Source organism: Canis lupus, chromosome 21 (assembly GCF_048164855.1).
Source record: "Canis lupus baileyi chromosome 21, mCanLup2.hap1, whole genome shotgun sequence".
Lineage (NCBI taxonomy): Eukaryota > Metazoa > Chordata > Mammalia > Carnivora > Canidae > Canis > Canis lupus.
Genome location: NC_132858.1, coordinates 6,555,980 through 6,568,753, shown reverse-complemented (window position 1 = coordinate 6,568,753; position 12,774 = coordinate 6,555,980). Strand labels below are relative to the sequence as shown.

Sequence of the window (12,774 nt, the reverse complement as noted above, 5' to 3'; positions counted from 1 at the left end):
GCTCTTGGTTTAGAGGAGACAGACTCACAGCCTGGGCACTAGTAAAAGGCATCTGCATTTTCTTCCCAGCAACCTTGGACTGATTACATTTAAATACTGGTATAGAAAGCATCCTTTAAGGTCCATTTTCCCTCATCTTAGTAAGAGAGAGATGTCAAACATGTGGATAAATGTTTCAGTATCCAGCTAAAGGAACTCAATCCACAGGCAATGCAGGGGCTTTCAGAAGAAAATAAAAAGCAAGTGTGATCATAGCTCAAGTGACTCAACTGTCAGCTTATGGGGACCTCATGCACACCAGAGCAGTGTACTGAGCAGGCTCTGACAGAGAAAGAAGAGAGAAGAGAGAAGAAAGAGAGAGAGAGAAGTTAACTTGGCCGAGCCTGCCAATACCTACTAAAAGGACTACAGACATACAGCAAAGAATGACACTGCTCAAACATATTCTCGAGAACTTCATTCAAATTTCCAGATAATTTGCCAAGTATACAGAAAACTCCGTAGACTGCTATTTAAAAAAAATGCCATGAACATTTCCATTTACCCTTGAATCCTTTCTCTAATCCAACAAAAACATAATTAAATTTTCATAAACCACTTACCTTTGATAAGCTGCTGGACTAACACACTGTTGGGGCCTTTATCAGTGCTGTGCACAATACAGTTAGCTATCCTTGTCAGGTGTCCCATGTAGCCATGCCGTCTGCCTCCCTCAGCCCTGACAGGGGAAAAGGACAAAATACTCAGACTCCTGATCGGATAGAGTGATGAAGCAACTTGGTAAGTACAGTGAGCTGGAATAATCGTTCTAAAATCTGAGGCCCTAAAGATGAGAATGGACAGAAAAGGAGGTGCCAGAGTCACAAGGTCAGGCAGGGGTGGGGGTGGCAGAAATGCTCTGCTCAAGGACCACATGGTGGTCACAATGGGCAAGGTTTATTCTATACACAAACCAATCAGTGATCTTCAATTACAAGTTACTTTAAAAAAGATTAGAAAAGAAGCCCATTCACTGATGCCTAAGTTTCTGTGACTTTCCTTCGTATAGTTTCTTTCCGTGAAACTATTTTTCAGACTTTAAAAAGACTGTAGGAACATTAAGGTGAGAATTGTGCTAAAAGACATCAAATCTTCATCACATCAGTTCAATTAACAACATAATTGCCTACCAGTGGCATTTCTCAAGTTAAAATAGTGGCTGATTTTGAGATTTGGCCAATATGAGGTAGTCAGTTGGTATTTGGCCCGCACTGCACTTGGGGGCCAAGTACTCACATGTACATCAATGAGTCCCTATCCCTTCCCCCCACTTAGGGTATACCCTTCCCACCCAGGACCCATCTTCACTAAATCTACCTACTTACCTACCTATTTGGGGATAGAGGGGGAGGGGAGAGGGAGAGAGAGAATCTTAAACAGGCTCCACGCCCAGCATGAAGCACTTGATCCTATGACCCTGAGATCATGACCTGGCTGAAATCAAGAGTTGGAGGCTTAACTGACTGAGCCACACAGGCATCTCAAATCCATCCTTTTATTTATTTTTTTAAGATAGACTTATTTATTTACTTATTTATTTATTTAATTACTTACTTACTTATGAGACTGGGAGGGCCACGGGAGAGGGAGAGAATCTCAAGCAGACTCTTCACTGACCGCAGAGCCCAATGTGGAGCTTGATCCCACCACCCCGAGATCACAACCTGAGCGAAACTATGAGTTGAATGTTCCACCAACTGTGCCACCCTGGCGCCCCCCAAATCTGCCCATTTAGATAAACTTTTCACACTGCTGTGATTTCTCTGCCTATTTATAAAGTGCCAGGGCTTTAAATTCTATGAAACAACAGACTTTTGCTTGCAGATAGGAGGCAACAAACTGAACAGATTTTTGTTTAAAGGGAGAACCTTTCAGGAGCTGCTAAAAAACAACAACCCATACTACGCTTGAAGGCTTGCCTGGAGGGGGGGGGGGAGAATATCTGCTAATCATCATAGAAGGTCAGGACAGCTAAGGGTCAGAGGCACTGAGCTGATCTCAAATGAGTTGCTAAGAGGCTCTTCTGGTTTCACAATAAGATCCCAAGACCTCTCATGCACCTTCTCATGCACCTTCCTCTCATGCACCTTCTCAGTCAGTTACTACTGTACCATGCTCCCACAAGCGCCCAAGTAAAAACAAATGCCCACCTGCCAGTGTTTTGCCCCAAGGCTATCGATGTTCTTTAGGCTCCTGGGGCAAGGAAACATTAGAAAAACTCTGGTCAGGAACCCCCAAATCGGGGCACTATTAATAGTTGAACCTCCAGAAGATGGAGCTCAGGGGGAAATAGAGCACATGGGGCTAACAAAGGATCAAACACATAACCAGAGATGTCGACCTAGCCACACACAGCACCCCCAAAGGAGATCCATTTGAAAGAATGTACCTGAAGTCTACTGAGATGAGCCCCCTGCTACATTCAAATTCAATCAGGTTTACCACAGAGTCATTAGAGCCCTACCAGTGCTTGGGAGCACTTTTAAAACAAACCTTACAAAATAAAACTGACACATCCCTTTAGTTCCTAGGTCTCTCCTAGAGGCCACAAGAGGAATTGGAACAGATACACAGAGCAAGAAAAGCCCTGGCATAGGTTCACTTATAAAGGCACATGGATGGCTTTTTAGGCTGATGGAAATAAGCCGTGCCTGACCGAAGTGCTTACACAACTGCATGCATTCATCAGAGTTCCTAGAAATGTACACCAAAAAAGGATGAACTTTCAATTTATTGAGGATTATACCTCAACAAACCTGACTTAGAAAACAAATGCAAGAAGCGTGGCCCGAGAGTGTCTCCCAAACATACCCTATCTACCTCAGAATCTATGGGATGGCATAAAAGCCTCACAGGCACAAGAAAGAAAAAAAAATCTATAGGCAAAGCTGCTTACATGTGTCAATACTCCAAGTAATCTTGTCAATCAGCTAATGGAAATTTTCTAAACAAAAAACACTAGGCAATTCCCCCGACATTCTCCTCCCATGCACAAAGGGACTCTTTCCAGTGAGTCCGGGGGGTAAAAGGGACAAACCTGCTAAGTTAAAGCATCGTCAGGGAGGACTTGACTTTATGACTTTTTTCTTTAGACTTCGCACTCCTGCCAGAAAAACAGTTATTCAAATAGGACCAGGAAGTTTCAAAAGCAGCCAGCCCCTGGGTCCCCCCTCAAGAGAGGTAGAAAGACCAGGCAATCTAAAAATTGTTAGAAAAAGATCTGCTATGATAAATAATCCGGAAGTCCCGAGAGAACTATTTATAACCGTAGAGTGGCCTGTATCACATCATTATTTTCACTGTTCTCTAAGGTAAGGCAGATATTTTCTTCAAATTAAAAATCACACTGAATTTCTATGGGAAAACAGTGTACTTACTGTTTCTTCTCATTCATTTCCCAGGCATCAAGTATCCGTTCTATTAGCTGACATTTTTGAAAAAGCTGAATAAAAAGGAATATTCCAGTTAACATGTATATAAATGTCCAACTGTCAAAAATTTAAAGTGAAACAGAACTCAATTCAAATAGAACAGTGATATGTATTACCCAGCAAGCTAAAACTAGTTGTGAATTATTGGCTATATCATATGCAACATGATAATAAATTTACTCAAGGCCATCAGAACACTACAGGGATTCAAGACTGGATCCACACCTTCAACAGTGTAGCAACTGGGAAGCAACAAACATTTCATGTACGGCTTCCGGCGAGTAGCTGACCTAAAGCAAAGCCATGTTTTATTAGCCATGAAAATTGAGCTCGGAAATAGAGCCTGACCCAAATTTAAAAGGAATAAAGAAGGTTATGCCCTGCAAAAATGCAGCACAGAATCCGCAGCAATACTTGTACTTTTGAAACATGAGCAACACTTGCTCCTGCACAGGGAGTGACTATGGTTACTGCGTTCCGACTGCACATGGGCGCCATGGGCTATCTATGCTTCGGCACGTATGCTGCTAGCTTTACCCAGCGTCGGTGGTCTTTCCCTTTTGTTACTCCAGAGGGCTAGCCTCTCCCACCTCCCAGGTTTGGCAGTAACCCACCGTGAGCTAGGCAATCTGATACAACCACAGAATTTGAGAGCAAAAAGAAATGTGAAGACTGCCTTAATGAAATCACCTATTTAACGAAAGGAAACAGACTCACAGAAGAGGTCCTCACAACGCTGCACGGAGCCCACTTCTGCTACCATTCTGTCCTGAGTTCAGCCCACAAATTAAAACTGGTACGCCAAACAGCTGTTCAAACACTTTCTGCACTCTCTAAATTCTTATAGGTCTTTTAATCTCCAAAAAATTTCTAAATCTTCAACTCAATTGTTTTTACCAAATAAGGAGGCCGCTTAGACTTCTTCCAGGATGTGACTTATAGAATCACTGGCCAACAGCGTGAAGAACACAGGAGTTAAATATTTGGACTCTGAGATTTATTTATTTAAAAGATTTTATTTATTGATTCATGAGAGACAGGGGGAGAGAGAGAGAGAGAGAGGCAGAGACACAGGGAGTGAGAGAAGCAGGCTCCACGCAGGTAGCCCAATGTGGGACTCGATCCTGGGTCTCCAGGATCACACCCTGGGCCGAAGGCAGGCGCTAAACCGCTGAGTCACCCAGGGATCCCTTGGACTCTGAGATTTAACTCCCTGCCCTTAAACTCCACTTCATTTCATGCTGAAGTGGGAGAATGCTATAACGAGGAGAGGTAGAAACCAGCCCAGTAAGCTTACATGTTTCAGTAACAAATTGTCACCAGTGGAGTCTTGATCAGTAATTGTGCTATTTTCTGTATTTTCAAAAGGACTTGCAAGGATCAGTGCAATACAGATTTCCACTTGTGTATGTAAAAAGTTATTCCATGTGTATTTGAAGAACATGTCCTACAAAAAAGAAAAACAAGGCTTTCTTTTATCCAGTTACTTGGATATTTAAATCCACTATTTTAATACATTTCCAGAACAGTGATTTAATAAAATAAAAATGATATGTTCTTAGTCCAATAGGAATAATTAAAAAGAACACAAGTTTATTTTAAAAGGGGTTTGAAATGCCACTAGACAAAGTAGCATGATGTTTGCTCCTTCAACATGCCAGCATTTGCATGGAATCTAGTATAAACAACAATGAAAACGGGAAGGCAATGGTAAGTTCCCCAATGAGAGTATCTTTTTATATTTTCCAGGCAACTGACACAGGTATTAGTAAGTTCAGTAAACTTCCAACACTTTTCCAATAAATTTTTAAGACTTTTACTTACTTTGATTCAACAAATATTTACTGATGGCTTTTGTGCAGGGCATGGTGCTAGGTGCAATACGGAGACAGTCTCCAATCTCAAGGTACTCACACCCTAGTGTCAATAACCACTCAGTTATAACCACTCAAGCATCTGAAACTCCTGCAACTATCAGTGAATGGAGCAAAACAAGAGGGGTCTGAGAAGCAATGACATGTGGACCTCCTGAAAGTACATGGGTTTTCCAGATTGCTTGAAAAGTTGATAGTACCACAAAAAGGAAAGACAATTCCTAAAAGCACAAAATGCATCAAGTATATATTCAGAACATTCTTTTGAGTCTGGTTATCTAAATTCAAAATAAAACTGTAATGACTCCTCCCATTTAGGAGTTTTATCAAATTTGTTGTGACTCAAAAGTTGTTCTAAAGATTAATGATGGAATGAATTAGCAAATTAACAATAGTTGTACACTTACTATCAGTAAGATTAGAGGCTAGTAATTGACGACTTCAGGGACAGGAGTAGAGTTTATATATCAGACAGAAGGTAGAGCAAACAAAAATACCCTACCTCAGAGGACAACAGTTAAATTCACCAAAGAGACTGTGATCCTTTAATGTTTCATATTGCTCCAACATGTTCCTGCTTTCTATCCCTAGAACTGCCATGATTTAACCCGAAGGTGAAATATAACTAAAAATAACTAATGACACCAGGTGGCATAACAGTGTGGTTGATAAAGCAAGCACTGGTTTGAAACTAAATGTGAATTCAAATCTTGGCTCCACCACTTATTAGCCATAGAATGTATTCCCTTCTCTGGGCACAATCTGCAAAATAGATCCTCTCTCTCACACAGACATTTATACCCAGCATCACACGAGAAATGCATTTAAAGTGCACAGTACCATGCTTTTCATTCATGTAGTGTGAAAACCAAACCCACCCAAATGTACGGTATGACCAGATGTCTTATGAAACCTGTGTTAGCCCTGGTGCCTTCTGTGCTGTGGGGTGGCAGGACAGACCGGGCAAGCACGGGTACGAGAGCTGGGCCTCCAGATTCTAAACACAAACCTTGGAACGGGGGGACTTAAGGGTCAGGGAAGTCCAGATAACCCCTGAGCTTCCCTTGCTGCCTCCACTAACAAGTAGACCCAAAGCTGTGTGTATCAAGGAAGGGTCTGGACTCAAATCACAAGATCACATACAGATACATTATACAGATCTAGGTCAGTGGAAATACAATAAACACTTGTCCCTTTGCTAATTAGGACCAGAAAATGATGCTGTAACAGCAGTCATTTATTGCTAACATGACCCCCCTCAGGAAGAGGGCTATACTCGATCCATCTGTGCCAACCCGAGCTTCTTGAAGAAGTCTATGTCTTAATCATCTTTGAAATAATAAATACTGAAAACTTAAAAGCATTAGAAACTGACGATAAACTCAAGGCAAAAACTATGTAAAAGACCATTTGTGCTCAAAACAAGAGTCACAGACACGTATGTAAATTTGTGAGGTTTTAACTTCAGTTGTCCATAAAACATCACGGGCAAATTAAATTATCATTTGGGGGAAATCTTACCAATATAACCCCAATGCTATTCAGCTCCATGAGGTCCCCATTGATACTGCTGGTGTTTGTCTGAAGGAGGCTGGATATCAACCTGATCACATTCAATCGGGTATTTCCCACCGGAGGGTCCAGCACACCCCACGTGGTCTTCATCACACTTTTCTGAGGGAGAAAAAGCTTTCCAATCAAATCCAGTTCCGTAAGAAACCAAATGGGTGGAGAGGTGTGTACTAATACGTAACACTAGGTAAACTAACCCTGCAAATCATGTGGCCCGAGTTCCACATCTGAAGGAAAATCCAAAGCTGCTTTTGAGATCTTCAAGATATGATGAAATAACCAAGAGGGGGAATCAAGGAATTCCCCAGGACTAGAAATTCCACAGGAGATCAGGTATCCCCCTGCTTCAACATTCCAACTGCCAGAGGAAGAGAGCAGGAAGCTGCAGAAGTTCATGGGGAGAAAAAGTGCAATATTCCAAACCTAACCAGAAATCTTGGAACTAAGACAAGTTACAAGTGGTTTGGAACACAATTATCAATCTTTGCAAAATCCGTGAGAAAAATGCAAACTCAGAAGTTGCTTCTGGATCATGATCCTGAAACAGGATCAACTTCAAACTTGTTCTTGCCCATAAAAGGGAGTCTCTATACTTTAAATCACAGAAGACAGATACAGGACACTTCAGAATTTCACAGGTTTGACAGGAAAAGGTGGCAAATTCTAACCCAGCAGTGAGCCTGACCTTTCCCCATGCCCCTGCCTGCTCCTCTCAAGGCTTTAATGGAATTGGAAGGCTACCCCTTGTATTCCATGCAAGGCACCTCCAATTAACAGACATGTTAAAAGGTTTCAGGAACCTACACAGATACCACATCATGTGGTAAAACTACATACAAACTGAACTCACAGACTCCTAGCAGAAGACAAGAAACCCAAACGAGAGACTGCCTTGCTTTTGAATCAGGGCCAAGAACAACCCACCTAGTGTGGGTAAGAATCCACACTAGGTGCTGCCTTTTTGTCCACCTAGAAAGAAGCAGGCAGGCCATGAAGACACAGGCTGGAGCACCTCCTCACACATCCTCTTCTCTCATGGCTCCTTCTCCCACCTCCAATTTCCACCTGGGATATTCTCTCTTCTTCATCTGAATAAATACTTTCTTTCTCTTTCCTTACTCTCCCATTCTATTTCTCATGTCTGCCATGAAGGACGCCACTGACTGTAACTATGAAATACCAGCTGAGGCACTGTGCCTGAGAGTGAATGCCAAACACGCTGGCCCACACCCAGATCTGGCTGAACACAGACAAAACTGCACAACACAGGCAGGGTAGCACCGGCTGTCTGAAGAGGCCATCTGGAAGCTAACCTAGATGCCCTGCATCATGGACATAAATTATTCTATGGTCCCCCTCCACAAATGCTAAAAAAACACATAAAGCATCTACTGTGGAAGGGAGAAACTAGTATCTTAAATTCCTAATACCATGCACAGCAGATGCTACAGAGACGCACTACAACAGCTAGGCCACTGGTTGTGATGACACGGGACAGAGGAAAAAGGAAAGCATGAGAACTGGTGCTGGCAGGGGACCTCTCACAGCCAAGTGTTCCACAGAGACTCTCAAAGGAAGAGCTTCTTACCCTAATCTAAATCCCTACACCAATCCTGGGGAGCAGCAGCAGAACAGCCTGTGAATAGCTCTCTTTTGTGGGGCCTCACTGTCTATCATCTGTGCTCAGAGCAGACTGCCAGATTAAAGTCACTGTTGGATTAGCATGTGGATGGCTCCTGATGGAAAAACTAGCACTCCAAGTCAGGCTCAGCCGACTTGTCCTTAAATAAGATACCTGGCCATTAGACTGATACAGCACTCCAACTCTAAATAAGGCAACTCAGTGTCAGAGATCAGTTCCTAAAAGACTGACTTTACCTCAAAGGTGAAAATAACACACTATGAGAACTGTTTATTTTGTTGGCATAAAAGTACCCAGGATTCATAAAAAGAAAGAAAAAGCTGAGTTTCCTAAGTAGATAAATATTTTGCCTAATTTTAATTTTACCTCATTCATCAATGCAGACACTATAGACAAAAGCAAATTAAAAACTAGCTCAAAAATGATAAAAACAACTGGAAGGGCTAGTTTGTACATGTTGGTTGTAGCCCATTCTATTACCTACAAGGTTCATATATTTTCTAATAATTCTTTGAACCAAATTATTGACCTGGCCAGCCATGACCCGGCCATGCTTAAGGCAGCTGCCCTACCTTGGGTGGCTCAAGCAGGAGTTCATGAAAAGATCCAAGTCTTCCTCGGATAGCTTCTAGAACACTCTTGTTGACCGAACAAGCTGAATGACTCATGCCTGGTGGGCAGATCTCTATATGGCCTTCAAATCTTGAAACAAAGCAAGTTAATTTTATTATAATTTCATCCCTATCAGCATGTAGATACATTATAACTACATAAATGATTATATCAATATTTCTGGAGAGATAGGAAGAGGGTGTAATACAAGCTTGCTGGGAAACAGCAACAGGACCTGAAATCCACAGGCCTACTGTGTCAGGAGAGAAATTACATGTGATTTCTTCCCATTCTCCCAAACCTTCTAAGCTCTTTATACCCATTATACTAAAGCAGGTCTCTACCAGAAAATCTGGAAAGCAAAAGGAGATCTGATCCCTGAATTATAGGGCATACTATACTATGCGCCATTTGAGATGTTGATAACCAACAGGCCTATATTTGTTCCATATAGTTTTTCTTGGGAAACCAACATTGCTTCCTACTTAAAAAAAAAGTGTAAGTCACTCTACCACATAAAGCTCAATCATTATAATCTACTCTTTATAGGAAAGCAATTATAAGTAGAATGAGATGCCCAATCCCAATGGGCCTTAGTGAGCATGTGGGCCAAGGGGTCTCGAAATGGGAGGAGGAAGGACCTCAGGAGGTCAGGGGCCTACGAACATGGGCCTGCAGTTCAAGTGAAGAGACAGACCTGAGAGTGGAGTGCCAGTTGGACATGAATGCAAACTAGAGCCCAGCCCCGCCTCCTCCCCACCAGCTGTGTATTCTACTGTGGATATGGGGAGCCTCTACATGGTCTCTCCCAGGCCCACCATGAGGGGCGCGCTTACGCAGAGGGCTGACAATGTTGCCTGGCACCCAACTAACACCCAAGAGCCGTTATTAGGACTCTTCATTTCAAGGTATTCCTTGAAAGGTATTATTTCAAGGTATTCCACACATATATGCCACTTCTCACTCACAGCTGCCTGTAGCAGCATTCAGAACTTCAACAGAATGCAAAAGAGGAAAGGAAAGGGTTTTTGGTTTGGTGTTTTTTTTCTTTAAACGTTTAGGGGTTTTAGTAAATAACTGGTGTGGCCAAATACAGTTTTATTATAGCTTTTGTACTTGGAGCTATGCTTTAAAAGTTCTTTACAAGCCCATAATTCTAGGATTTTTTAATATATTTTTCCTCCAGTATTTTAACTCATTTGGAATTTATTTTTTACACAGAACAGGTATAGCTTTTTCTCAAATGGTGAGTCACTTTCCAAACCACATTTATAGAAAATTCCCATTTCCCCACTAATGTGAAAAAGCATACTAAAATTCCTTAAGCATTCATGAAAACTTTGTTCACATTTAATAAATACTTGGTGAGCATCAACTTCTGTACCAGCCCTGACTTAGGTGCTACAGCCAACATCCAGTGTTTAATAAGACTTGCACTGGTATCACATCGCCACATTTTTTTAAAAATTTTTATTTATTTATGATAGTCACACAGAGAGAGAGAGAGAGAGAGGCAGAGACACAGGCAGAGGGAGAAGCAGGCTCCATGCACCGGGAGCCCGACGTGGGATTCGATCCCGAGTCTCCAGGATCACGCCCTGGGCCAAAGGCAGGTACTAAACCGCTGCGCCACCCAGGGATCCCCACATCGCCACATTTATTACAACAATAATGTGACTGTAATATGCAGGAGGTGACTTAATCATTGCTATTGCTCAGAATCTCTTGGCTAGCCTCACATTTTCATTCTTCCAAATGCATGTAAGAATTTGCTGATTCCAAAACAAAAACCATGTTGATAGTTCCATGTAGAACTATGTTAAATTTGGAAAGGCACAAGAAATAATGCATGTTTTACGTATCAGAGTCCATTCCTTTTTACTGCTGAATAGCAATCCACTACAGATAGACCACAGCTTCTTTATCCGTTTACCAGTTTAAGGACACTGTGGGTTGTTTAGTTTTGTGTGATTATGAATAAAGATGACATAAACATTCACTTACATTTTGTGTGACACATTTTACTTGTAACAGTATCTAAGAGATTGTTGGCTAATACAAAAAAAAGTCTGCTTAACTTTGTAAGAAATGCCAAATATTTCTATAAAGTGGTTATATGACTTTGCACTCCCAAGAGCAACATGTGAGACTTCAGATGTTCTCCACTGGCACCAGCACTGAGTATTTATGGTGGTGCTGTGCAGTGGGCAGAACGGTGCCCCCTCCCAAAAGATTATGTCTACACACTAATCCCCAGAGCCTATGAATGTTACCTTAATTGAATATGTAATTAAATAAGGATCTTGAGATTATCCTGGATTACCCAGACAGCCCCTATATGACATCCCAAATGCCCTCAAAGAGGAGAGAGACACAGACACACAGCAGAGAAGCTGATGTAAAGATGGAGCAAGGTGGCCATAACCAAATGGCCACTAGACGGTGGAAGAGGTTAAGGATAAGTGTCTGCTTAGTGCTCCTGGATGCAGTGTAGCACTGCTGACACCTTGATCTTGGAGTTCTAGCATTCACTGTGAGAGAATAATTTCTGCTGTTTTAAGCCACAGTTTGTGGCAATTTGTTACAGCAGCCACAGGAAACAAATACAAATCATTCAAAAGGTACATAGTGGTATCTCAATATGGTTTCAACTTAAATTTCAGTAATGACAATGGACAGTCCTTTGCCATGTATTTATTTGCTATACAAATACATTTTACTTATTAAGTTCCACTCAAATCTTTTGACCTTAAAAACCAGATTGTTTTTCTTGTTACTGAAACTTTGAGTGTTCTTTATATATTTGGATGTAAGTCCTTTCTCAGACACACAATTTGTAAATATTCTCTGACAGCCTGTGGCTTGCCTTTTTATTTTCACAAGAGTGGTCTTCTTTTTTCTTTGTTTTTTGTAAAGATTTATTTATTTGAGAGAGAGAGAGAGAACAAGATAGGAAAGGGCAGAGGGAGAGAAATCCTCAAACAGATTCCCTACTAATACTAAGCATAGAGCCAGATGACGCAGAACGCAGAGCTTAATCCCTGAGATCACAACCGGAGCTGAAGTTAAGAGCTGAAATCAAGAGCTAGATAGTCAATCAACGGAGTCACCCAGGTGCCCCGCAACAGAGTCCCTTAAAGAGCATTTTATGGAATCTGCATTGTCAACTTTTCTTTTACCAATTGGACTTTGGTGATGCATCTAAGAAATCTCCGCCTAACACAGGCCACTGATCTTCTCCCAGAACATTATAGTTCTGGGATTTACATTTAGTCCTATGATCCATTTTGAGTTAAATTTTGCATAATATGCAGGGTACATATCAAGGCGTCCTCATCCATTTTTTTTGCAGATGGATCTTCTAACACCATTTGTTGAAAAGGCTAGCTCTTCTCCACTGACTTGCTTCCACAGCTCTGTTAAAAACCAATTGACCATATACTGTGTGGGCCTGCTTCTGGACTCTATTTTGTTCCAGTGAACTCTGTGTCTATCCTTTTGCTAATCCCACACTGTTCTTTTTCTTTTTTTAATTTTATTTTTATATTTATGATAGGCACACAGTGAGTGAGAGAGAGGCAGAGATATAGGCAGAGGGAGAAGC

General features: G+C 41.6%; 1 protein-coding gene across 26 annotated transcripts in view; it reads right to left on the bottom strand.

Annotated features, from left to right (window-relative positions):
* PPP6R3 (protein phosphatase 6 regulatory subunit 3) overlaps nt 1–12,774 on the bottom strand; it is a 144,170-nt gene that overhangs the window by 37,382 nt on the left and 94,014 nt on the right. For all 26 annotated transcript variants that reach the window (XR_012013703.1, XR_012013704.1, XR_012013702.1 and 23 more), the window contains 5 exons: nt 9,131–9,260; nt 6,866–7,018; nt 4,768–4,917; nt 3,417–3,481; nt 603–718 (listed from right to left, as the gene is read on the bottom strand). Coding sequence is in view for 12 of the 26 variants with exons in the window: in XM_072790194.1 (XP_072646295.1) it covers nt 603–718; nt 3,417–3,481; nt 4,768–4,917; nt 6,866–7,018; nt 9,131–9,260 (614 nt within the window). In the remaining 14 variants the exon portion in view is untranslated. The remainder of the gene's footprint in view (nt 1–602; nt 719–3,416; nt 3,482–4,767; nt 4,918–6,865; nt 7,019–9,130; nt 9,261–12,774) is intronic.